This window comes from Hippoglossus stenolepis, chromosome 14 (assembly GCF_022539355.2).
Source record: "Hippoglossus stenolepis isolate QCI-W04-F060 chromosome 14, HSTE1.2, whole genome shotgun sequence".
In the NCBI taxonomy this organism is placed as follows: Eukaryota; Metazoa; Chordata; class Actinopteri; order Pleuronectiformes; family Pleuronectidae; genus Hippoglossus; species Hippoglossus stenolepis.
The window spans coordinates 26,547,489-26,575,322 of record NC_061496.1 but is presented as its reverse complement, the minus strand read 5'-3'; the positions used below and the strand labels follow the sequence as shown (position 1 = coordinate 26,575,322).

The window sequence follows — 27,834 nt, the reverse complement described above, 5'->3', positions numbered from 1 at the left end:
CAGAGATAAAGGGATAAATAGATTATTAGACTGACATTTATCTTTCTCAATTCAAATGAACAGATGATTTATGTTGTCCCTCTTTCAATCATCCTTGGAAACGATGTTCAATATAGTTTTGTTTCTTTCTCGTTCCCCCATGTCTTTACTTTGCTATTTACATCCCCTCTTGAACACCCTGTAGATGCCTCTTCCGCCTTGTTTTCACCTCATCACACATTTTCTTCCCTTCAAAGTCTTGTCCCATGCATATTTTGTTCCAGCAGAACAAAACAAATGCAGTAGGAACTTGCTGATATTGTGACATGCAGTCAAGGCTGTTTTCCATTTTAAAGTGTGATGCTGACAGAAAAAAGGAGAGGGAAAAAAACGTTCTTTTAATGATGTAGCCTGTCACACGTTTTTGTGTCTAAAGTGGAAACTGTTTGTTGATTCTGAGTGACAGGGCGATCAGAAGGAATGAAAACAGCCTGGGGAGATTGTTGTACTGGAACTATTTGAAGGTCTTCTAGTTTGAAAACCGTGAAGTGGAAAAACATGTGTGCTTGTTTGTGTTATTATGTCCCCCTCTGTTTACTCATTTGGGTTTTTTGCTTTCCTCCCCTCTCTTTGCTGTGTTTTATTTTGTCCTCACCTTTCAGCTGGCGGTGTGTTTGGGGACCCCCATCCTCACTCCATCGTGGATTCATAAGGCCTGGGAGAGAAGAGATGACGTGTGAGTTGAAAATCCTTGAAGGAATCCTATGAATCATTCTGCCGTTGAAACTCGTGTTTTATATGCAAATGAAAATTAGACTGTGTTATTGTAAAAAGTTAATCTGGGGCACCGGTGTGAGGAATTCTCACATCCAGGTTAGCAATAAAATACACAGATTCACTAAGCTCCAACTTGAACTCTCTTAATCTTCAGCAAAAAGCAATGTACAAAGCATTCAGGTGGCAGCTTTTCATTTTTAGCAGGCGTAGCAGGTTAAAATGACAAGCGGCGGCAGGTTATATCAGCTCTTGCTGCAGGCCAAAGTGAAACTGTTGTCTGCTTTGTGTGCTCTCTGCAAGCCAGTATCTGTATTCAGTGAAAGATTGTGTGTGTGAGAGAAGACACTTCACCCAGTTATACTGCTGTGCAGCTGTGAGTGGACTATAGAAAACCACTTTCTCTGCGAGTTCAACAGCTCCAGCAGTGTGAGACGTCTCGTCTCTCGCTGATTGCGTCACATCAATTTCATGGTTGGAAATTCCAAGTTAAACTTTCATTCCTATGGATTAAGTATCTCAGGAAAAATGAGGTGTGCTGGATTTAGTCGGCTTCACCTGTTGTGTCAATGTGCCAGATATCTAGTTTCTATATAAATATTGGATCAGAGTGTAACAGCACACAATACGTATTAAGAGTTGAATTGGGATTGTGTCCCCAAAAACTATGATTGTGGCATCCATTCAGAAATGTAACAGGTTTTTGTTTTTATTGTTGTAGTTTCAAATTCCTGAAAAGCTCCTGAGGAAGTGATATGAAATGTTTCACTTATATTTAAGCCAAGGTAAAACAAATGTACAAAGAAAGACATACAGTGGAGAGAGTTGTTCCAGGTCTCATTGGCAGGTATGAGAGGGAGGGAGGGAGGGAGGGAGGTAGGTAAAGTCAGCTGTTTGACACAAAGCTTAAGAAAAACAGTTATTGGACACTACACCACCAATACGCTTGTACCAGCCCCATCTGCTCTCTGGACTTTTGGTTCAAATGAATATCCTGTGTATCAATGTGTATGTTTCTGGCCCACAATTACGTTACTGAATAGGGCTGGGCGATATGACTTCAAATCACTATTATTTCAAACTTTTTCCTCGATTATGATTAATGAACGATTATTTTATTGGAGGGGGAGGAAGGACATGCAGCAGGGTGATGCAGCACCAACCTAGCGGAAACACGACAGTTCTTGAATGCACTTATAGAGACAAATATTGACCGACATGAGCATATTCAGGTCGGTCAGAGGTTATAAATATCGGTTTCAATATATTTTCGATTAATTGCCCAGCCCTATTACTGAATAAAAATCACATATCTTTTGTAATGGTGTTATGTGACGCCTTCAAGTGGACAGCGACTACAATTTGAGATATAGTATTTGTTGAGCAAGACATTTTAATCAATATTGCAGTCTTGTTGTGATATTACTTACCAACATGCAATGGCTTCAGAAAGTATTCAGACTTCACTTTATACACACTTTTGTGTTGTAGATGTAATTTTAAACCAGCTAGAGTAATTCAATTAAACTCCAAATATTTGAGTTTCAAAATAACTCTAAATGCAATTCTACAAGTTTTGTCTGATCTACCCGCTAAAGCTGTATAAGTATAATAACAACCAATTTTTTTATGTGCACATTCACAGGCATTTTGTGTGAATGAAAAGATTTTTACCTGAACACAAACCCAGTTGTTGAAATGAAGGCACGGTTTGAGATTACCTTGTTTCTCCCTGCTTCATGTGTTCAGGCACTTCCATGCTGGAGAAGAGGAGTTTCGAACAGAGTTCAAAGTTCCTCCCTTCCAGGACTGCACCCTGAGTTTTTTGGGTTTCTCAGAAGAGGAGAAGGCCAACATGGAGGAGCGCACTCTTAAACATGGTCAGTGCTGCAGCACACAAGGATCTGTCTTAGTAGCTCTGCAGTCGTGTTTCTGTAGTAAGCAAGATACAGAGATACTGATGCTGTTCAGTGGTTAGACTTGCATTGTTGTTGCTTTGGTTTTGGAAATGGATTAAAACATTATTCCAATCTCCAAACTCTTTGTATAACAAGTATCCTTCTTTCTGGAGTCCTGGGCGGTTTCATCAATCTGCTCTCCCTCACAATTCTTAATATATTTTTTTACAATGTTGGCTCTTTAATGTGATATACCTGAAGTATTGGAAAATTAAAGACCTATATAAACAATTGAGCTCAGGACTGCATGTGTATGTATATATTTCTTTGAAACCGTTCTCTTTGTTCTTCTTTGTCTAAGGTGGTAAATATCTTGAGGTTGGAGATGACAGCTGTACACACATGGTGGTGGAGGAGAATTCAGTAAAGGATCTGCCATTCTGTCCCTCCAAGAAACTCTATGTGGTCAAACAAGAGGTAGGTCTTTAAGTTTTTGGTGTCTGCACTGAAACTAAACTGAAGATGTTCAAATATTTATAAAATATTAAATCTTGTAAAGTAAGTAGTATCATGTTGAATGAAAGTTCTAAAAGAAGGGAGAGTAAAATGTGTGGGTTATTTTATTTTATTTTTTCAATCTGAAAGCTACTAAAATCCTTGAATCAGAAGAAGTTAAGTTCATTTCAGCACTGCTTCTGAAGACAAACATTTCTGATACTGGGCAAGCCGTATCTTGACTTTAGAAAAGAATTGGAAAACTCTAAAGAAAGATACACACCCACACACAATAATGGATCCTCTCCGTTATTTTCCTCCTAAACAGAATGCGAAATGATCATCTGATCAGGATTTCTTTTAGGTTAAACCTCAATCGATAAAGTCTACCTCTTTCTGTCTGTGCTGTCAGAGATGGCTATCAATAATTGATTTCCCTTCCAGCGAATGAATAATTTGAACCAAGGTGTAGTGGTGATTTAGCTGTAGTTATAACCCCGAATCAATAAGGTCTTTTCTTTACTCTGCCAGTCTCATTGTTTTTCAAAGGAAAGTGTCATCGTTGTATCAGAAATATTTTTTCCTCTTACTTCTGTCCTAATCCAGTGAAAACGTGTTTCTCTTTTCTGTGGCAGTGGTTCTGGGGAAGCATTCAGATGGATGCTCGGGCTGGAGAGTCCATGTACCTCTACGAGAAGGTGAGAGTATGGGTAATATTAATGTTTGTGTATTCAGGATATAATGCGTAACAATTTTTCATTGAAAAGTGAAAAAATGACCAGACCTATGTTTATAGGTCTGGTCGTTTTCATATTTTTTTGACTTGTGTACTCACAATATTCGTGTTTATAGTAAACACAGAAATTATATTTTGGGAACAGCTCATTTTGAGGCTCAGGATCAGAATACAATATAAAATGACACAGAATACACAGTTCTGTGTGACATGACAGGGGGAAAATGTGTGTTCATATAAACCAAAAGGAAGAACATGTCAAGAAGAAGAGATAACATTTAAAACCTTGAAGAACTGCATTTTCAAAAATGTACGAGCATGACACGAGGTGATGAGGCCTCTGTCCTCACATATATTTTGCTGTTTACATACATTTCAATGTGTATTTATCACAACCTGAGCATTTATCACAACCCGAGCCTCCAGAGTTTCTGAAGACTTTCTCCGCCTGGCACCCTAGTATAGTCAGCAGAATGTTCGGAGGAGCTGATATGAGAACACAGCAGGAGATTCTTTGCAGGATTCACCTCGAGTGAATGGGGAGGTTGATGACGTTTGTAACACGCGACAGATGCAAAATTGAAAAAAAGAAAACAAATATCTCAGGATGATAAAGTGGTGTCATACATGTGGAAGACACAAATGTCAAGAGAGTTTGCCGGTGTCGATGTGCTGCAAACCAAAACGTGATAGCCTGCTGCAACATCCCTCACCTGAATCCTGTGGAGGATTTGTTGCTGTTGTGAACGCGTCTGAGCAGAGAATCTCGCGCTGCGTTGTGCATCTGTGAAAGGCAAACTGCAGAGAAAGTCCAGATCCAATTCTCAGGTGTTCCTCCGTAGGTCATGTCGAAAACAGACATAGTGTATATACTTACATACTTACACATTTTAGTAGACCCATCCTACGCTGGCACATCTAATAAACTTAATCAATCATTGTAGTTTCACAGCATAAAGGCACCTTTAGGGTTTTTCCTAACTGGCGCAACACATTAAACTAAAGATCCAGTTTAGTCAGTGCTTCAAAGTTTAGTCAGATGTTTTCTTTTTTCCCCTCAAATTTTCCCATATCATAATCCGAAGAGACCTACAGCTACCATCTTGTTACTTTAATCTTGTATTTATCTTGTCCTTATATATTGCTCCTTTTGTCCCTTTGTACCTCAGAACGACAGTCCAGCCATGAAGAAGGCAGTGTCTCTACTGTCCCTCACAACACCCAGCAGTAACCGGAAGCGTCGGCGCATCAAGGACACGCTGGCGCAGTTCGCTAAGGAGACGGAGATCTCCCCCTTCCCTCCACCGCGCAAGAGGCCATCAGCAGAGCACACCCTGTCCATGGGTTCTCTGCTGGACATCTCTTACACCCCTGAGACATGCAAGGCCTTGGCAGGTAAGAAGATGGAGGAGTGGACAACACCTGTGTTATGCAACCCTGAAACCCTTTTTCTTTCTCTGGTTGATGGTTCTACCATTTCTGTGATATACTAATGCAAAAATGCAGTACCTTCAAAGATATGGTTGATTCTGGCTTCTTTATACGTTAACAATAACAAGACTAACCCCTCTTCATTGTAGAAGGCAGAGTAGGAAACGGTTCAGAAAGGAAAGAAGGCAGTACTGTGACCACGGATAGAATGAGGAGAAGGACAAACAGGAGCAGGAGGGTTAGGACAGACAGGGGAGAGTGGAGGTCCTACCCCAGTACAAGTACCCTGCAACCACCAGAGGAGCAGCATAGAACATCTGCAGGTCAGGTTCTGCGTCAGGACTGTGCGGTTGTTAGCTGATGTCAGGTCAGTTTGAGGCCAATATAAAGCAGTAGTCACATCAAGTTTGTCAGTGAGATTATTAATTAGTAATCAATCTAGTTTTCTTTGTGACGCATCAGATTATACCCAGTAAAACCTGGCCTGTCAGGACAAGTGTTGTCTTTGGTGAGCTGAAAAAAATAAAAGAACCTGGAACTATACAAACTGTAATTAGCATAGAAAAAATCAAAATAGCTAACTTTGGTGTTGACCTTCTTAACAATGGGGGAAATTGTGTGAGTTTAGTTTAGCCATACAAATGATCTGCTGCCCCTATATTAGAGATTCTATTTAAAAAACATGTATTAGTTGTACCGCCATTTACATATTGGCGGCACCAATGGCTATTTGTAAGGAGATTTTTTTTTCCAATGTCTAATTCCAATTTTTGTTTGTTTTTGTCATGTTTAAAGTTTGCAGGTTTTATCCATTATTTGTTACATGTGTTATTTCCATCATTATGCAAATGTTTGTCCCTGTCACCTTGTGGTTAATTGTCAAACAAATGCTGTCGACTGGTTGAATATTTGGAGTGAAATCATCTGGATCCATCTTCACCAGATAAATTCATCATCATTTACTACTTCAATTCAGCACTTTTTCCTTAGAATTGCTTGAATTTGAACAACTTAGTGTCTGTCTGTGCTTCAATGTTGTATTTAAAACTCTTCCTCTCTGCCTTTCTTGTTATTCCAGAGGGTACGAAGCCATCCAGGAGTTCAACTCCGCTTGTGTCCAAGCAGTCAGCCAGGTGGCAGGTCTCCAAGGAGTTCTACCAGACTGAGAGCAACTATGTAGACATTTTAAGCACCATCCTCCAGGTAGCTGTCTGTGTTTGCACGATGTGCACCATTTTAACCCCTGACAACAGTTTCAAGCTTAGCTATAACTGTGAAGGTGTGTGTATATGTGTATGTGTGTGCATGCTTGCTCTTACTTGGCCTGTCTTATCAGTTGGTCCCAGCGGAGAGTCAGACAGCTGACCAGTGAGGGAGAAAATGACCTGCCTGACCATTTCTCTCCCTGTCTCCCTCCCCTTCAAAATCTTTTTTCTTTTACTATCTGTCTTAGAGCTTCCTCTATTTTTTTTTTTGCTTCATCATTCATTTTTCGCTCTGCAATCTTAAACATCTTTCCTTGATTATGCTGTATTTTTTCTTCTGTCCTCTCTTTTGTATTGTACTGGGTTTAATGTTTCCTTTTCCTCACTGGTGAACTAAATCTGTGAATACAGTTAGCTCCTTGGTGCTCTCTGCCTTAAATCTAAAAAGCAAATTCACCACATGCTACTAAAATCACCCTGATTCTGCTGTAAGGCCGTTTCTCAAAGCGAAGATTTTAGGCTGTCTCAAAAAAATGTAATCACTGCAAGCTAGGCTTGAGTTGTAGTGCTGTTGATTACTGCTTCTCATAGACAATCCATACTCCCTTTTCACTACAACTTCCCACTTACAACAGACGATAAGGCCATGTTCAGATGGGCGGCAGATGGTCGACTGCTCATTAGACTTCATTTTCAGCAGTACAAATAAGTTATATATATATGTTGGTTACAGTAGGATTATGCTATGGCTTTTTTGTGTTCTTCCATGAAATGTTGGTTATCAAAAAAATCCTTAAATTATGTTTGAGAATAAGATCAAAATTATATAGCTTGGTTTATTTTCATTAGCATTAAAATAAATAAAGTTGGAACTGGGCAGAATATCCAGAAAGATTTCCCTGTCATTGAGTGTAGCACTAACATTATTAGCTGTTTCTCAAAGACACACATTTACTGTTAAAGTGCAGCAAAGCAATGGAAGGACTTGACCGTGACCACAACTGAACCATGAATATGTTATGAATAGTATGTCTCTATAACCTCATGTTTACTGCTCTTGGTTTGTCACTGTGAACTTATAGACCTTCTTCATAGTAGCCACTGACACATGAGCTAGTGGGTAAACACAGATACTAATCACATTATGATGTTTTTCTACTGAGCCTGCATTAATGTGTTCATTAGTAACACCTATGTTTACCTCACTGATTCATATCAATATGGCTGCAAAAGCTTCATATGCAACAAGATGTTGGCTGGGTCCGAAATCACTCATGAATCACTATATAGTGAGTTCGCCATTTTGTAGGGCTGTCACAATGTTTAGTGACATTTTTCACAGCCTATATATGGGACAGAGTGTTTCCCACAGTTCATCGTTAAAAGAAATGTACAACCGATGGTCACTAACCGGGCATTATATACCTTCATGCATTGCGCTCCAGGGTGATACGAAAGGAGAGAGGACAGCAGGAACAGCCTGACTTGTTGTACAAATATAAATATGAGCAGAGCATCAGAGAACAAACTGTGGTAGTATTAATGATTAGTGTAAAATAAACACTTTAAATTTATTGTGGGATTTTCCACCTGTGGATGTTGTTTTTGTACCTCTTAATCCTGTGATTATTATGTATTACGGGCACAGAGAAAATGTGTTTACTGTCCGGAGGTGTATTTTATTTTTTAAAAGGTATTTATTTTTTCATTGCAGATAATCTCACCATATAGTCCTCTACATAGAATTCCCTATATAGTGAAGTAGGGATTAGTGAGCGAGTGGGTGATTTCGGACACAACCCATTTGAAAATACAGTGTGAAGATGAATTGCATACACGTTTTTACTGTTGTAGTGGAGCCTATTGTGTCACTGATGCCAAGACTCTGAAAGCAAATGAGAGCAGTACTCCTGATTATTCACATTTGTGATGTTGGTTCTGTTTGTGTGTTCTGTGTTTTAACACTTCTGTTTTCGTGTGAAGCTTTTCTATTATCCAATGGAAAAAGAGAGTCAGGTTGGTGGACCCATCCTGGCCCAAGAAGAAATAAAGACGATATTCGGCAGCATCCCAGACATCTTTGACGTTCACACCAGAATAAAGGTATTGTGTCCAAATGAACAAATTACTGTGGTGGTGTAACTTTTGAGCTGGTGGGGTTGACGTGTTATTTTCTCTGTATGATGCTTTGTTCATCAGCATGACCTGGAAGAACTTCTGACAGACTGGCGAGAGGAAAGGAGTGTAGGAGACATCATTCTCAAATATGTGAGTTCAAACTAATCTGTAAATATTTAGCTGTTGAATTTTTTTTGCTCATTTGCACATTAATACGGCTGCTGTTACACTAATGTTTAGATAACAATGTTGTTCGGTGTCAATTTTTTCTTTTGAAATTTCGCATCTTTTCTGAAAGAACATTTGTGGAAAAAGTGGAGTCAAATTACTTTAATAACTGAAAAAATGTGTGTGTGTGTGTGTGTGTGTGTGTGTGTGTGTGATGTTTCTGATGTTTCTGACCTGTCCTCATCTTCTCTTTCCAGTCTAAGGAGCTGGTGAAGGCCTACCCACCGTTTGTCAACTTTTTTGAAATGAGCAAGGAGACTGTTGTTTTGTGTGAGAAACAAAAGCCACGCTTTCATGCTTTTCTGAAGGTACGACCTTTGCATTTGTACTGCATGTACTACTGTGTGTGTGATTGACTGTTGGATTTCACACACTGATACATTTTGCATAAGGGGTGACCAAGAAAACTGGGAAAAGCGTTTGATAAACAACACTCAACAGCAACACCACAAGCTATAGCCTTCTCAGTCAGTGGCTATTTAATGTACACCATGACTGTGAGGTAGTTTGGACAGTGGTCAACAATGTCTTTGGCTTTTGATCCCTTAAAATGAGTGAATGGCATTTGTTGCAGTAGATGTTGCACAATACCAGATATTTTGTTTTATACACCAGTGAAATTCTATGATTTTTGATCCCTCCAGAAGACAGTTTGTGAGCAGTACTTTAATTTACTGACAGGATGGAAGAAATAAGTATACATGGAGTGATGAGACTGTAACGCAATAATAGCTGAACAGTGGGCTCGAAGAAAAGATCATTACATGTATCCTCTTATATACAACAATTCAACAATTCTGACTAAAACAGAAATGAACTGTGAGTAGCTTTTAAAATTTCCAGTGACTAGTGATTGACTCAACATGTCTTAAATTCAGACATGTATAATCTGCAAGGAGAATGTGTACAGTTACTGCTAGAGCTCAACAAACTACAAATATAAATTAAAACTTAATCGCAAAGGATTCTTTTTCAATTTTATGGCTTGTTCATTTTTGTTGTTCACACCAAATGCAGAGCAAAATTTCCGTGCGATGAGATAACGTACAAAGTCAATGCAAAGGCGCGAATAGATGCAATATTTGCATCTATTGGCACATTCACTTTATGCTGGAGTTGAAGTATTTGATCTTAAGCGAATAATATGTGTGACGCACAAGCCAATCAGCTTTTACAATGAAACTCACAGAGACAGGTCCTGGCACTGACCCAAGCTAGTCTGTGATCAAACCGGCTGCTGGTCAGCCTCATCTGGAAATGACAGTCATCCAGATGCAGACCCTGGAGTACACTGTGAAATTCCCAGAGTGTGTGCGCCTCTGGGTGGTCTTGTGGACTTGCATGCAACAGCACTGGCTTTTCTGGCATTTCTACAACAGTTACAGCGCAGCAGTGGTTGTCACTTTAGACAGTAGTTCTCCTCTCTTCTTTTCCGAACAACGGGCAAATGTTTGCAGGTTGCGTTAACTCATGTTGCTCGTGCAAGTAAATACAAATGATCCTGAGGCCAGACTCGCGTGAGTGACACAACGCAGAAGTTAGCTTCATGTTTGGTGTGAACACAGCATTACAGTACAGAAAGTAGTAATTGGCCCTGTTCACACCTGGTATTAACATCCGTCCAGAGTGAGGACAGCTTTAAGTTTGGGTGTAAATACACTGGTTCACTGGAGACACGTGGAGTGATATAGATTAGGTGTAAACTGATCCATACTGTATACTATTCTGTCCAGTTGTGATCAGATCACCAGAGACAGATGTGCCCAAATGTAGTGGGCATATAGTGCAAACTTTTCACACAGGTTAAAACAAACACACATGTTACACTCATGCTCTAATTTTACAGATCAACCAATCCAAGCCAGAGTGTGGCAGGCAGACGCTGGTGGAGTTGCTCATCAGACCTGTACAGAGACTGCCTAGTGTGGCCCTTCTTCTTAACGGTAACACACACACTCACATATACACACTTTTGTTAAATCAGTTAAGAAAAAAGAGACTTTCTATGCTAATTAAATCTGACCTTGTCTTTTTCTCCTTATCTCCTTCCATACCTGCTTCCTATCTGCTCCTGATACCCGTCTGTAATTTCCCTTCTTCTCACCTTTCTCAACATGATTTTCATCTCTTTCTGTCTGCCTTCTACCTTCCAAACTTTCCCTTTCTTCCACCGTTGCAGACATAAAGAAACATACGTCAGATGACAACCCTGACAAGATAACGCTGGAGAAAGCAATTGATTCCCTGAAAGAAGTCATGACGTGAGTTGGCGTGACCTCACCCTTTCTTTTGTGATGATCACACAGCCATCATTGTTTGATCATTTCCAGCACCTCATGTGAACTCTCTTCTATCATCCGAAGCCTTGAATATTATGTAGGTTGAACTTGGAATAATTTAACATTGTTGAGCCAAGATGTAGAAACAAAGATTTTTAAGGCTTGATATACACTCGTAGAGCACTTTATTTGGACCACACTTGTGCATCTGCTTGTTTATGTAGCCATCCAATCAGTATGTCAGCAGTGTCATGTATAACAACATGCCGATACAGGTCAGGAGCCTTAGTTATCTCACATCTTTGACTGTGACATGGTTGTTCTGAGTATTTCTGAAACAGCTGATCTCCTGGATTTTCCACACGCAACGTTTTACTGAAAATGAAGCTAACACCACACATCCAGTGAGTAGCAGTTCTGTGTTGACGAGAGAGGTCAGAGGAGATTGGTCAGACTGGTCGGAGCTGACAGAAAAACTATGGTAACTCGGAAAATCAACCTTTACAGCTGTGATGAGCAGAGAAGCTTCTCAGAATGAACAAGACGTCCAACCTTGAGGTGGATAGTTCTACAGCAGCAGCAGCCTTAAACAGAAATGTGAGGATGCAGTGACACAGTCTCACAAACACTGGACAGTTGAAGACGTAGCGTACTCTGATGAATCTGGATTTCTTCTGAGGCTGTAGATGGGCAAGTCACCATCTAATATCAGCAGCATGAATCCCTGGACTCAACAGCCCAGTCTGCCACGGCTGGTTGTGTGATGGTTTCATGAACATGACAGTTAGTTCAGTGACCTCCAAATTCACCAGATGTGAATCCAGAAAAAACTTTTTAAAAATATGGTAGAACAAGAGATTGGCAGCATGAATGTGTGATTCAGTCATTTCGGGAGCAGAATCTCAGAAGAGAGTTTCCAACATCTTGTGGAATCAATGACATGAAGAGCTGAGGCTGTTCTGAGAGCAAATCGAGGAACTACCCAGTATTAGTATGGTATTCTTAATAAAGTGCTCATTGAGTGTATTTGAGACTGTTTCGGAACATTTTAAGATCTTCGTACTGTCACATTCATACAAATTCAATGATTGTCAACTCCCGTAGCTATCTCCATAGTTGGACTGACCATTAGGACGGGACATTAGAGTGGGCTGCATCATGTGCGTTAGGGTTATTCAATCAGGGATTCACTTACACCAACTGTTTGACAATAGAACAAGCGGGCTAGTTTTGAAACCAACACCATATGTAAACCCTTGTACCTTCCAAGCCTACTGCTACTGCTTCGCTCAAATGTCATTCCTTAATACAAACCATTAAAGACACTTCATTACAATTGCAACTCCTAGTGAGTAACCTATCCTGTGAGTTTGACATCGACAGCTGATGGATTGTCAAAATTCAAAGTTAAGTTCAATCATTTGTCAAACTTTTGAGAGTTCACATGAGATGTGTTTTGTTTTAGAACCGGTGAGACGAACAACCATTTTTCTTCCATTCTCTTACTTCCTCTCTCTTTTCTCCATAACCAGTCACATCAACGAGGACAAGAGAAAGACTGAGGGCCAGAAGCAGATCTTCGATGTTGTTTATGAAGTTGATGGCTGTCCTGTAAGTTTGAGGATTTCTGTTGTTCACTACAATCTTTTATTTACCACAATATTAAGAGCATTTACTACGTCTCTCTAGAATTTGACTGGAGTCGACCTGTGGCAAGTAATTACTTTAAAAAGACACTCACCTGTGTATGTAAGGTCCCACAATCCACACTGCATGTCTGGGCAATAAGCAAGCCATGGAGTCAAAGAGACTGTCGACATCTATATAATAGTGTGACCACATGGAAATAAGGACAAAGATATGAAACCATTTCTAAAGCGTTCCAAGAAACACAGTGGCCTGACAAATTGTGAAATGAAAGAACTGTGGAACCACCAGGACTTTTCCTGAAGTTGGCCGTCTGGAGTCTTTGTCAGAAACTTGACCAAAAGCCCTGGTTAATACCGCCCCTTTGGTGAAGTATGGTGATTGGTGCTCGCAACCTGAGACTGGGGCAACAGTTCAACTCTCAGCACAGCTATGATCTTGCGTACACAGACAAGACAATGATGGAGAGGTATCAGAACAAGTCTCTGTATTTGAGTGACTCTACAAAAGCTCAGAATCAAATCATATAGAACATCTGTGGAGAAAACCTGAATGTGTCTCCACAGAGATGAAGATCAAGTTCACAGACTCACCAAACCAAAGAGGATCTCTGGAAATCAACTGTCTAAATCCAGATGTGTTAAAAGGATAGTTCACCCAGAAATGAAGATTCACTCTTTATCTACTCACCCCTATGACAATGGGGGGGTGGGTGAAGTGTTTGAGTGCACAAAACAGTTTTGGAGTTTCAGGGGTAAAAAGTATAGCTGATTAGTGACCTATCTTCAGACATTATAAGAAGGATTCACCATTGACTTAAATTGTATTGTATTCTGCTCGAACAAAGTTTACTCCTGTGACTCCAGAAGTGTTTTGTAGACTCTATTGTATTATGTATACTTGTATTAAGTATTATTTTCATTTACAATTAAATGTACAAGATGATAAAAAATTGCAAAAAGTGAAGAGCTCTGAAGTCTTAGTAACTTTAGTTTGTGAACAAGCTAAAATATGTTCAGAGAGGTTAAATCACTTTGACAGTTAAGCAACACAGACTTTATTCAATCGGATTATGTTTCAGCAATAGTTCTTCTTCACCGCGTAAAGGGAAACAAATTAATGATTTGAGCATACTGGTAAAGAAATAAACTTTAACATAGCAAACCCAAATATCGGTGCTTTGACTTCTCTGCAGGCCAACTTGCTGTCATCCCACCGCAGTCTGGTTTGCCGAGTGGAAACCATCGCCCTGGGAGACCAGCCATGTGACCGTGGAGAAAATGTCACCCTCTTCCTCTTCAATGACTGCCTTGAGGTGGGAATAGACGCAAACACTCATTCAGTTTTGACGATCTTACACAGAACATATTCTCACCTAATTTACCTGCAGTGCCATTGGCTGCCCTAACATGTCAACTACCAATAACCGTTACTTGACTCTTCATCTATCTTCAACTCTCAACTTGAAGATCATATTCACTATGACCTCTTAAATGTTCAATTGTAGAGGTTAGTAAAGATAATGACTGAGCAAAGACCCTTGGATGGTGTTTCTGATATCATTAACCAGTGATGTTAAGGAAAGCCTTTATAATTACCCTCATCTCTTTCATATTTCTTTCTCTGTACATTGTTTGGTAAAGTGGAAACTCGTCTTGGATCTCTGAGGCTGAGGTTCCTGTGCACATTTAGTGGTGAGGAGGAAAATGAGCCTTTGGCAAAATAGCAAGATTGAAAAAGTGCTGAATTCATGTGTGTGCAGTCTATCATAGCTGACACAGTCATTGTGTGTTAATTAGCAAAGGGGCAGCACACGAGCATGGCAGGCAGTAATGAAAGCATCAATGTGGGTGGTGGCGCTGATTCAGGAGTGTCTGTGACACCTCCTAACGAGCCAGTGTGAGTTTGTGTTTAACAGCCACACACATGAACTCCTGACAGTTTTCCATGTCATCCTGTCTGTATAGTGACTGACTGTTGTGTTAGAGTGGGTGGCCTCATTTTCCCCTTCCATCAACACTCATCATTGATTAACTCACACTCACCCTGCCAAAATAACAATGACCTATAACGTGGTGTCCTATTTTATCCTCTCTCCCATCTCTGACTCTTTCTCCTTCCCTCCTCTCTCAGCTCCTAATTAATGTGACATTAATGAGTTGCATCGTTTACCTCTATAAATGCCTCATTGATTTATTGCCAAGTAAGCAATAGTTTCACCTCCCCACTGTGAAAATGCACAAACACTTAATTCTCAATCGCTAAGACTCGCATGCAGTGTGCAAACAGGATGTTGTTCAGAAGTTTGTCCTCATTTACCTCAGAAGTTGTTGTCTCGTTTTGTATATGATGTGTGTATTTGTCTGTGCAGATTGCGAGGAAGCGACACAAAGTGATCAATACATTTAAGAGTCCACTGGGACAGACAAGACCCCCTCCTCCACTCAAACACATTGCACTGATGCCACTGTCCCAGATCCGCAGAGTGCTGGACCTGCAGGACACAGAAGGTAACACAGTGACAACATGCACACGCTGCAATGTATTACAGTTGAGCGCTGCATTAAGATGTAATTTAAGTGTTTCATGATCAAATGTCAACTCCATTGTAATAGCCAAATGTGGTTTAATAACCATGACACCAGTGACAAACCAGCACCAAGGCTTTTCATTCATCTATGTGAACAGTGAACACAGGTAACAGCAGTAAGTAATGTTTGATGTTTAAGGAGTTTGGATAAAGAATTTTTCCCCCTTCCATCTGTTTCTCATCCTTTTCTCCCCATCAAACATGCCCCCGACATCATCTTCATTCTTTTCTCTCTCATTCTCTTCATCTCAATCTCTTCACTGGCTGCTTTCCCTCCTCCCCTTATTTTGTCGCTCTTTATTATCTTCTGTCTAACTCGGTCACTGTCTGTCCTTGTCACTCTTTCACTTCCTCCCCTCAGAGTGTGTGAATGCATTCGCCTTGGTGGTTCGCCCTCCGACTGAACAGGAGAACTTGTTGTTCAGCTTCCAACTGGTCGGAGAGGACACGGTTAAAAGCGCCTGGCTGCGAACACTTTGCCGCCATGTTGCCAACACCATCTGCAGGGCTGATGCGGTAAGAAGCCACACACTTGCACACAAAGAAAACCAAGTAGGTAGTTTGACAGATCGGCAGACAGAAAGAAGCTGTGATAGCTCAGCTTTCCTCACATCACACTGATAGTCAGTTCAGTCTCATTGCCACCATCAAGTCCCCAAACATGGTAACAAGAACCGACACTAAGATTATGAGAACACATGCACTCATTCTCTCAATGACTTTATTAAACATCACTCTGCAGCTGATTTCTTTTTAATTTTGTGTCTCGGTCTGTCTGTCTGTTACCAAGACAAACAACAGACTCATTTGTGTGAGTGTTTCGGGTTTAGAGAAAATAAACTGCAGTGACCATGCTCATGGTTACAGAAGTACATGTCACCCAGTGGGACATCGTGGCTCACTGATGCGTTTGTTAAAGCAGAGTTCTATAGCACAGAGGATTATTGTCTCCTAGGGTTATACTCATAAATTTTATCTCTTCCTAATTGGTTTTGGTCTTTCAATGGAACTTTTTGAGAGTAAGAATAACATGGCATATTGCTAACCTTTTAATAGTTTTGGGAAATTATGGAAAAGTGACTTAAGAGTTGATTAAGCTTAATGATTATTGAATCCACTAGAAGATGTGGAGGAGAGGCTTTCAGCTGTTAGCAGAGCTGGCAGCAGGGGGCGATGTAGGCCTCTGGTCTGTGTGCCTCACAGCTGCAGTCCCAATGCTGTTTTCAGTGGGTCAGAGCTGCAATGTGAATACCAACGAGATGGAGCCCTGCTTGTTAAAATAAACTGTAGGGTGGGGGGGTGAAGACTGTGAATCCTACTTCTCATCCCCTTTACCGCAGTTTTGACAGAAAAGTTTCATGTATGTAGAGCGTTTTCACCAATTACATGAATTTCTGTTTGAGCATGTATCCATTTTGTCAACAGGAGGACATGATTCAGTGCACAGACCCAGACTCACTGCAGGTCAGCACTAAGGATATGGACAGCACCCTGAGTAAAGCCTCCAGGGCCATTAAGAAGACTTCTAAAAAGGTAAAGGTTGAAGAGTCAAAGCATCAGCATCTTCCCCACTGCACATCGTCATGGGGTGGGTAATAACATCATCAGTCCAGATTCTGGCAGTGGGATCCCTGCATTTCATTTATTCACTTTATTTTTTTTATAGCTGAGTTGTGTGTACACAGAAATCCAGACTGACATGTACTTTTAATATTCTTAACTGCTATATTATCTCTGAGGGGCACAGAGACAGGTGATTGAAGTGGAGGGCAGCAACACGAAGCAGAATGACTTGTCTTTCGTTTTATTCGCCGGTGCGACGCTTTCAATTCCGGTGCTGTATAGGCAAGGTTGGCTAACCAGTATGTCCAGTATGATTGGCACAAGAGACAGTGATATAAAATATCTGTTATCGAGCATCTATAAAAACAAAAATTCTAATAAAAGCATGAGCCACAAGCACAAGAAAAGGTGTTGTTTACTCTGAACATTTGGGTACAGTCCTAGTTCAAACTGACTGGACTTATTTATTGTAGTTCAGATCATAAAGCTTGTAGATATGCAAACATTTTCATGCTCAATTACACACAATTTTGAATAAAATTATGCACAAGACATTTGATATCTGACTTTACAGCTCCTTAAGGATAGACATAAATATATTTGAGGCAGCAGCAATTGAGGTCAGTCAGTTCGAAGAGGTAGAAGTAGGTCTAAGGAGAAATATGGTTTTCCAATCATTTCCCCAATTACATTTTTCTTAGTTTTACAAAGCTATCTTTTTTCCTGATTCGCAGTTAAGTAACTTAATAAATGGCCACATATTAAGTGGTCAACAGCTGTTATTGTTTAAGAAATGGGTTTGCATGTATTCATTGAGACCACTACTAAAAGGCCCCATAAAGGTCCAGTGTGTAAGATTTAGGTGAAAGGGATCTACTGGCAGAAATTGAATATTAAATAATCCTGGTGATGTTTTCACGAGTGTTTCACCTAAAATGTACGAATTGTTGTTTTCTGTACCCTAGAATGGGTCCTTTATATTTAAATACTATATATTTACATCGGGAGCGGGTCCTCTCTACGGAGGCCGCCGTGCTTTTACAGTTGTCCAGACTGGACAAACTAAACACCTTATGAGTAAAAACCTTATGTGAAAACTGAAGGTTACCACAGGTTCTCTTTCATGTTTGGAAGGGGAGGGTGAGGTGAGGGGTGTTCAGCTGCAAAATGCAACTTCACCACTAGATGTCACTAAATTCTAAACACTGAACCTTTAAAATGAAATACACATGTCCCCAATTTCAGTCCTGTGTCTCTTAGTTCATTTGTTTAATTTTCTCTTATTTGTAAAAACAAATTTGTGCAATATTTAAGTATTTTTACTTTTTCTTTCTCGGATGACCGATCCACCACTCAGGGGTAATAAATACTTTTGCGTCCAATGTTAATGCTTTCCTGACTTTGTAACTCCCCTCTAGTGACTATAAATTCCACCCATTAACTGCCAGTGCTTGGAGACATATGTTGTATCACTCATTAGTTAAATCCTCAGGGAAAGGTGGAGGTGGTGGCAGGATGGCCTCAACAACATTGATGCTACTGCATCAATGCTTCTTTTGTCTCTTATCTCTTTCCCTCCGTTGTTACTCAGTCACTACATTGCATCAGGTTTTGGTATCACAAGGATTATTCTCCTGCTTTTCATAGTGCTGCTACTGATTAAACAAATTTCAACAGTTTTTATTACTTACTTTTTAACGAAAGATTTAAAATTGAGCAATCAGACTTATTCATTTAACTGGAGACCTAATGGAGTGGCTCAAAATGGAATTTAGATAGGCTTAAATTGATTTAATTAACATTTGAAGTGTTTAATAATACCTGAGCAATGACTCACCTGGGTCAAAAAGTAAAAATAGCTTTTTGAAGACATACACCAGATATTTATATATATATATTTTGTTTTTTACATCCCCTAAACTACAGCAAGTGAACATCAACATGTTCATGTCACAGACTATGACTCGTGACTCATTGCAGCTCATGTAGCCGTTTATCATCTACATGGTTTTTTAACCTCAAATAAACATAATAATAACATGATTTACACAAAGTTTACACTGCATGCATATGCAACCTTTACTGAACCACTTACCATTACCATACCTATCAAACTGCATCTGCAATATTTAGCACAGATGTACATACTTTACTTTCTAACTTAAATTCAGCCCTAAACTTGTACAAACATTTCTATTGAATGTGTTTACGTTTGTTGTTCTAACTGTGTGATGTCTGATAAAGATGTTTCTCTTTCAAAATGAACTGTTCGTGATGTGTTGTAAAATGAGTGTGAAACAAAAAACAGAAGCACATTAGTCACTGAAATTCTCTGGGTATGTGTGTGCTAGGTGACAAGGGCGTTTTCATTCACCAAGACCCCGAAGCGTGTGATCCAGAGGGCATTCATGGCCAACAGTACTCCAGATGAGAAAACCCAGAGGCTGAGTTATGAGACCCGCATCGGCAGCAGCTCCACACTGGCTGTAAGTCTGTTCATATGCTGAAAGAAACCATCATGTGTTAGTGGGAAGACAACATAAGCTGTACCGATGGCACAGCCATATTAACTTCAAGTGTCTCTTTTTTTCAGTTTGTCTTAATCAGGACCTCATTAGAGGGATAGTTCACCAAAAAATGAAAGTTCACTCATTATTTACTCACCACTATGCCGATGGAGGGGTTGGCGAAGTGTTTGAGTCCACAAAACACTTAAGGAATCTGAGGGGAAATCAATGTAGCAGCCAAAGTAACCCCTTCTTCAGACGTAAAAAACAACAGAAAAGAAACATAGCATGTTTAAAGCATAAAGTCCACAACCAGATGTAGCGATGCTAGTGGAGGTAGCGATGTGAACGCGCACCCCGCTTGTGCCCTTGGACAAGGGTGTGTGCGGTTGTCCGGCGTGTCCGTGAGAATGGGAACGCGCCTCAGGAGGCTATCGGAGCACATTTAGGCTAAAACACGGTGTAAATTAAGCCGTTTCGAGCGGAGTTTGAATGTCTGTTGCTTTGTTACGTCTGAAGAAGCGGTCCCATTTTCTTCAATTGTATTGGATTCCGCTGCAACGCTGTTTACCCCTGAAACTCCAAAAGTGTTTTGTGGACTCAAACACTTCACCCACCCCTCCATCAGCATAGTGGTGAGTAGATGATGAGGGAACTTTCATTTTTCGGTTTTCATAATCTTTTGTGGTTGAAAGACCAATATGTGTTTTGGTTTATGTTACATAAATACTATCTTCTATAATCAAGATATGGTCCACAATGTGCCTACATTGATGCCTTTTATTTCAGCAACATGAAACATTCCATGCTGTCTCTCTGTCTGTCTATCTGTTCCTAATCCCCACTTTTCGCTCCATCTCTTTCTCCTTTTGCTGAGAAACAGGCAATTGATCTCTCGATCAATCCATGATGAAACAGCTTTCAATTGGTGTCAGCTGCTTTGATCTAACTTGATTAAAAAGCAGGAAATGGGCTTGTGTTCTTAAATGGGCTGGAGATTGGTTTCTGCTCTTTAGTAGGGTTGTGTTACTCTTGCAGTTTCCTCACCTATTTTTGATTTGGCCAATAGTTAACTTCACAATACTGTATTTTTGTGAAATTAGTGGGGTTGAAGCAGAAGATTAGGCAGTGATGGGGCATCTGGTGTACTTGTGTTTAAGACACCTACCATATAACTAGAGTCCAACCGATATGGGTTTTTGGGGCTAATGCCAATATTAAGGAATAAAACATATCTGGTACGATATATTGGCCAATGTATACTAGAAACAAATTGTAACTTAGGCTTGATATTTTACACTTTAAACATATGTATTAATATTATAAATATTAATTAATCATACAATGTTTATACGTTGGAAATGGCATATGCATGCCTAGGTTTGAGTTAGCAGGTATTGTTGCGTGATAATTTCTCATTTCAGCAAAAGACAAAACAAATTTGTCTGTCTGATCATTTGACCCAACATCAGAATGGGTGTTTAAATTTTATTATAAATTAAAATAAGTATCAAGTTTCTATAATTTTTCAACCAAAAGACTTGAAAATGTGACATAAAAACATTTAGTTGAACTAAAAGAAGTCTCCATTCCCCATCAAACAATTTAAAAACATTCATATGTAACAGTCAATCGCTAATTGAAATGTGATTATTAGAACATTAAATCTGTGTTTAACAATTAATCAGTGTAGGCCATAATTTGTACTACAGTAACAATCTTTCCAGGTATGTGAGTTTTTTAATTACCACCCTCCTTTTCTCTGCATGAAAATGTAAAGCCTGACATTTTTCTGTCTTACATTGTGATGTTCATTCTCTCCCACTCCTTCCGTCTTTACTCTGCCAGATGAAAACACGTGTTTCTGTCTTTTGTTTTAGCTTCTGAAGATTTCCACTCTCCTTGTATTTCGTTTCAGCATGCCTACTCTTGTCTCACCTTGTTTTCTTTCATGATATGTAAATACCTGCTCCATATGTGTCTCTCCTCTATTCTAGATGTCTCGCTCTGCCTCTACATTCAGTTTGAATGATTCTGCCAAGAGCACTGCTGTGGTGCAGCGCTCAAACTCTCTAGACCACCCTCAGGTCAGAGCCAGGGTCCCTGTCTGTATCCGTACCCCCTGTAGCCCAACCCAAATCCCTGCCCATGGCCCTGGTCCCAGCACCGCCCCCGAGTTATGCCAAAGTCCCAATGCCAAATATTGTCCTAGTGCCCAAGAACCCAAGTCCATCCTTCATGCTCCATTATTGACCCAACCAGCACAAGTTTTTTCGAGCCTTCCCACTTCACACCAGTCCACAACTTCAACCACTTCCATTCCAGCCACCCGAAACTCCACTCAGCTCATCTCCCAAATTACCCTGCCAAAATCGAGCCAGCATGTATCCAAGCACCATCTAGGCTTCCAGCTTAGGTCCCTGGCTCCTCAGTCTGTTAATGTCAGAGGGGGGACCTTGTCTGAGTCACGCAGAGATCCCCAAGTCCCCTTGGACCCACGCAAGGCTGTCCTGACCAGTCATCGCAGGGAGACTCTGCTCTAAACCATTGCTAAAATCAATCCTGGAGCCTGATGTGAGCAAACATTATTGTTGTCTAGTCTCGACCAAAGGTTTACCAATACTATTTCAACTTCAAATCTATCCTTACTACCTGCTGCATCCTGTATTTAATGCTTTTAACATGCATATACCACTGGTGCATTTCTTGTCCCGAATCAACTCCTTAGAAGACTCTGCAACGACAGTAGATCAGATTAATAAGGTTCTGCTCAACAAATGAACTCTAAACCTTAATGATTTTATTCAAGGGGCTTAGAAATATTCCAAACGTGTGGGTGTAATGCTTCTCCCCACTTGAGATTGAGTGTTAAGGGCAGAGATTTTAAGGGTTGATCTGGAATCGCTGGGTTTCTCTGAATCACCCGGGTATCTAATTGGTGGTTGCTGGGAATATTCACTTGGTGGCGGCTCTTAATCGGGGACCATATGAAAGCTGTCAGCTGGAACATTAAGGAGTTTTGTCCAAGCGGATGCCTGCTTTCCCTCAGCCTGGGGAAAAGGCTCCATTAAAGGCATGCTGTCACATTTTGAATATTTTATTTTCCTCACACCAGTGAGTACAGGCAGATCCATCAACTTTATAAAGTGTTGTTTTGACTGTTAATCATTCAACTGAACAGGTGATAATAGGTTTACGTTAGCATTTAAAGACTTGTTTCAGTCTAATTAGTTCCGTTATAAAGAACCTGGATGACTAAAGTTAACTGCCAATTGAAGAAAATATCAGGAGTAAAAATCCAAATGTCAAGGCATGCCTTTAATTTTGGATGCTGTGCTCTTTGTGTGTTTTGGCTTGTTCACAAAAAACTGCTTACTAGAATGAAAATGTCAATGTATTCATGGAGCTGGGCTGGCTTCTCATCTGAGCTTTACTATCTGATGGTAGGTCACCTGTCCTCCATTTTAACCACATGTGACGGTTTCTAAGCACCATTACGTCCTGTATTCACCTCAGCCATTTAACCGCTTCCCAGTTGTATGAGCGCTGCTCTAGCTGTCTGAAAGCTATTCATTGTAACAAATGGGGTTCGATATAATTAAATAATGGTGTTACCTCCTGGAGATGAATCATTTCATAATAAACCATACACAAGCCTGTTCATTGCAACCTGCCAGTGAGCACAGCACTTTAAGAGGTGCCAGTTTTACTGCATCTTGCATATCAATGTGTTTTTAAGCATTCATGTTCATGGACAAAACACAGTGAGGTTTGTTGGTGGGGTAGTCAGTTGCTAATCTATAACTTTTTCTCATTAAATTCAAAGAAACTTGAAAGTAATTCACTTCAAATGAATATACAAGAGGAACAGTGTCCTAATTATCAAATCCTTTTACCTGTAGCCTGGGTACCAGGGATGTATGCTTTGATTTCTAGTTCATTACTACCCCAGCACTAGACAGAGGTATCACGCTTAATCAGGCCAAATAGTTTTTTAATGATATTCACTACTACGTTCATTACTAGTCCCATGTTTTTACTATGAGAGTAGAGAGCTTATGCAGCTTTGCGTGATCCATAGTTCAAACAAGTCCTTACTTATCTCAAGCTGCCTGTTGTGCAGCCCCTCAGGTGAACCTCTGACTGGCAGGTAGCAGTCGCTCAGGCCTCCACTTTGTTCTGATTTGCTGAACATCTGGAAGCCTCTCAAGGAGCAGTGCGCCCTGTGCTTGTGAGCACGGCCGCATCATCGTAGCAGGAGGTCCTGAAAGCAAACTGTAAGGCTACATCTAAACTACTAGGGTTTCCATTTGAATACGCGTCAGCTCTACTCCACAGATACACCTTGCATCCACACTAATCAAGAGTTTTAGAGCAGCTAAAACAAGGAAGTTTGGAAATGCTGCTGGCCCCATTTTAGTTTGAAGACAGGTGAAACGGATGTTAAGAAACAATGACTCAAATCTGCCCGCTGATTGGGTCTGTTCTTGTCATGATGTCTGAGTGGCGAGTCTGGAGCTAACCAACCTCTTTATACCTTCATAATACATTAACACATACAGACTCGCTGCTCACATGGCAAACTCATTGCACAGGCTTTTAATAGTGTACACCTAAAGGGAGTTGGGATGCTGGTATTGAACAGAGTTTAATGGCTGAGTGGAAAACCACTAAACATACATTCATGTAAGCAGTCATGCTCTCTTGTTCCAGTATTAACTTCTCCTGATGATGATTGGATGACCTTAAGATTTGTTTGAAGTATAATTTAAATTATTTTGTATAACCTCTCTCTTTGGTTTGTCTTTGCTCTGTCTCTGTATAATTTTACTTACCAAAGTTATGGCTGGGATCTGACCACATGGCGAAAAAGCAATGAGTTTGGTGGGGCAGCAAACACGAGCAGTCAGTCAGATTCAACTAAATAATCTGAACCACTGTATTGGAAAGTACAAGCAACACACATTCAAAGTATCTGTACAGGATTGCTGTGTGCACACTAGCTCCATCTCTTTCAAATAGGTATTGAAATTACCATTCAGATGTGTGGAAAAATGAAATTACGTTTGTCCAGTTTACATCGTTGAGGGTTATTTCTGTCCTGTTTGTTCTGCACTAAGAGCAGCACAGATGTTGAGGCAAAACGGGAGCTAACTCAGGCCCTTACAGTTGTATTACCACCACAGCTATTGCAAAGTCACCCATTTGTAGCCTGATGATAATGACACTCAACAGTCATTTTATCTTTAAAAGTCCTGGTGAAGTGTGGGATGTCAGCGGTGACACAGAGGTGTGGAACCAGGCTGGCGCTCTCAATTCAAGTGAGGCAGCAGATTCGGTACAAATGAACTGATAAAACATTCACCAGTCTACGTGGGTGGCATTTAAATGAATCCAAACAATATACATGCTAGTTCACATTTGTTCCAAGTAGAAATAGTGGAAGTATAGCTCCGGTGTACAGTGTCTATATACGTGTAAGTACGAGATGTGTCTGTAAACTGATCGAATTTGACAGTGGACAGTTTTACACTTCACGTTTATTTTCTCATAGAGGATTGTTTACACGCTGATTATCTGACTGCTCATGTTTCTGCCAAAATGGTCTTAAATGTTGAGATGTCACAGCATCTCTAGATCTCTGCAAATAATATGAACGGTACTTTATTAACAATAAGTAGAATGGCCAAAAACATAAATGAAACCCAAGTTTTAATAAACTTTGATGTTCCTTGTGAACAACACAATCGGGTATTCATATTTTAACTTGGGTATTTCTTTTTCTTATTCCGTCCTCTCTTCTGTGTCCAGGCACGCCATTCACCCTCCATGGTCCATCTGCCTTCCATGTTTGAGAAGAAGTACCACACATTCAGTCGTTCAACCACCCACCTCTTCTGAGACGCAGCCACATGGGAGCACCTGTAAAGGTCCACCCATCTTTTCACCTCATGTCTTGACTGACATCATGCGCAGGAGGTGAGCAGACAGGCCTGTGTACAAAGTTAACGCTACATGTAGTGTGGCAGAGCAGTATTTGTCCATACTGGAGCTCTTGACAGACTTTCAAATCCACAAGAATTTGGAAAATAGAACTGCACTGAAGCTGTGGACGTCAGTCTGATACGTGGTAGTATCAGAGTCCTCCAGCTACTGCTCAAAGAACCTCCTGGTTGGAGCTTTGGCCAAGTATGGTTGAAACAATAAACGAGTTGTTCATCAGCTTGACACCTATCATATGATGTATTCACTTGAACCTGGTCTGATATTGAATGAAGACGTTATCACGAAGAGCGAACTGGAACGGTACTACACCATGCTCTGGGTTACAGGTGTGTGCCTCACACTTACAAATGAAGGATATTCTACTTTTTGTCTGCATTTCTTAATCATCTTGATATAATTCATTTTAATGTAATTTAGCAAACACTTGCCACATTCTTTACATATGTTGCCATTTTCCAGTGAAGAACACTAACTATCGACAACTATGTGGTTGAAATGGACGCCTCATGCTGTCGTCTGGATTCTTGTTATATTCCACTGAGCTTTGCTGAACTAAATCAACATTTAGTTTAATATGCTGAGGTTTTTCTATGCAGGTTACAACAATACACACAGGTGACAGGTAACACATGCAGGCTATAAAAAAAACAAAAAAAACACACCATAAAACTTTTCTTTTAAGTGATGTTAAATTACAAAAACAAAAGTCAGTCCTACACTGAAATAATAAGGGGGTAGAATGAGATGCAGAACTTACTCTGTGTGTGCTTCATGGACTCGTTACAGCTGACCCTCTTACCTTAACTGGGCCACCGCTCTTTTAATTAACTGACTTAGTGAGACACCTTTATATTCGCTTACATTTAGGGTTTTGTTGTTAAGGGGGTTGACTTAATTTCACCTGATATATTATTGTAATTAACACAATTCTAATGAAAAGCTATGATGCCTTCCAGCAGTTTTAAAGTTTCTATTTTAACATTTACGAGATTTGGTCAAGAAGAATAAAAGTTCTAAAGTTCTTACTTCGTGTTCAGCCGTCTGTGTTTTAAAATATGTTTTTACTGTGTGTCTATGTTCCAAGAAGGGATTCTGCGTCAGTGTACATATTTATTCTGGATGAATACATTTTATACCAGTTTTCTCTCTCTTTTAATTTATGTTTTTCCCACTTTTATGTTGTTTGGCTGCTAGTCACTGAGCTTAAATCGTCTCCTGTTTGATCTCTGTATTAAATGCACTTATATACGTACCTGAAGATTTATGCTTTTTTTATTTCACTCCTGTGTATGTGTCTTCCTTCACCACAACATTAGAGAATTTGGTTCATTAGAAGTGAGAGCTGACTAGATGTGCCAAGTCAGTTGTGTAAGAATAAATAATTTGATTTCATCTTTATGTCCTGGAGTTAGATTTTCTACAGTCTATCTGTCAAGTCAAACAAATCCTGCCACAAGGTTTATTTGAATATAAGCAAATGTTCAAACTGATCTCATAAAAGCTGAACCTCATTCTGCCACAATCACTCTTATCTTAGATATAATTGATAATGAACAAATTAAACTGTTTCCACTTGAGTTTCCAGTCGGCTTTGAAAGCCTGTTTGTGATTTGCATTCTACTTTGAAGGGAGCTCTTGAATGCTCCTCAGTACTCGTCTGTACTTACTCATTTGATGTCGGAGATACTTTTCAAGTTTTTGGATCCTCTTACCAAAAGTGTACTTTCCCTTCCCTTCATAAATTCGAGCTGCTGTTTAAAACTCCCTTCTGAACCAGTTGAGTCCGATGGGTCTTTGAAGAACGTGAAGCCAGTTCAGAAACACTGGCAAATGGACATAACGTTATGAAATGTGATCACCGTGGAATACAACCTTTAGTTTGTCCTTTGCAGAGACGTCACTGCAGTTTGTTGCCATGGAGCCCTTTACTGACAACTGGTACATAATACTCAGATTTCACTATCAAGTTCACCATGTGGAATTATCTGCATTTGTGTGAAAGTGTCTTGAAATGTGGTCACATCTTCATCCATAGTGGTTTGCTGATCTGAACTCCAGAGATTGTCCTCAGAATTGGGTCCTGATTGCTGGTGCAGCAGACAGGACATTACATAATAATTCATGTTTTTGATTACAGCACATCAGCCTTATTACCAAAAGCTCTCTTGACATCTTCATCCTGAGATGATATTTTTTTTGTCTCATCAACACACTTGCTCACCGTGAATCCTTGGGAGAATCTCCTGCTGTTTTCTCACAGGGGCTCATTCTGACATTATCTGGAGTCATTACCAGGGGGCTGGCCCGATTATCCGGAGTTCAGTGCTTGTCTGAAAGCAGCTTAAAGGGATAGTTCACCGAAAAGTGAAAATTCACTC

At 40.1% G+C, this 27,834-nt stretch overlaps 1 protein-coding gene across 4 annotated transcripts in view; it reads left to right on the top strand.

Moving 5' to 3' along the window:
* Positions 1 to 26,709, top strand: part of ect2 (epithelial cell transforming 2) — a 38,144-nt gene extending 11,435 nt beyond the window's left edge. For 2 of the 4 annotated variants that reach the window (XM_035176883.2, XM_035176882.2), the window contains 19 exons: positions 642 to 715; positions 2,503 to 2,633; positions 3,013 to 3,128; positions 3,782 to 3,844; positions 5,052 to 5,277; positions 6,392 to 6,516; positions 8,502 to 8,621; positions 8,718 to 8,786; positions 9,062 to 9,172; positions 10,711 to 10,807; positions 11,044 to 11,125; positions 12,676 to 12,754; positions 13,986 to 14,105; positions 15,162 to 15,300; positions 15,742 to 15,896; positions 16,806 to 16,913; positions 19,295 to 19,429; positions 21,448 to 22,024; positions 25,262 to 26,709. In XM_035176883.2, coding sequence (XP_035032774.1) covers positions 642 to 715; positions 2,503 to 2,633; positions 3,013 to 3,128; positions 3,782 to 3,844; positions 5,052 to 5,277; positions 6,392 to 6,516; positions 8,502 to 8,621; positions 8,718 to 8,786; positions 9,062 to 9,172; positions 10,711 to 10,807; positions 11,044 to 11,125; positions 12,676 to 12,754; positions 13,986 to 14,105; positions 15,162 to 15,300; positions 15,742 to 15,896; positions 16,806 to 16,913; positions 19,295 to 19,429; positions 21,448 to 21,993 — 2,496 coding nt within the window. In that variant the 3' untranslated portion in view covers positions 21,994 to 22,024; positions 25,262 to 26,709. The remainder of the gene's footprint in view (positions 1 to 641; positions 716 to 2,502; positions 2,634 to 3,012; positions 3,129 to 3,781; positions 3,845 to 5,051; positions 5,278 to 6,391; positions 6,517 to 8,501; positions 8,622 to 8,717; positions 8,787 to 9,061; positions 9,173 to 10,710; positions 10,808 to 11,043; positions 11,126 to 12,675; positions 12,755 to 13,985; positions 14,106 to 15,161; positions 15,301 to 15,741; positions 15,897 to 16,805; positions 16,914 to 19,294; positions 19,430 to 21,447; positions 22,025 to 25,261) is intronic. The other 2 variants (XM_035176886.2, XM_035176885.2) reach the window with 1 other exon arrangement.
* The last annotated feature ends 1,125 nt before the right edge of the window (positions 26,710 to 27,834 follow it).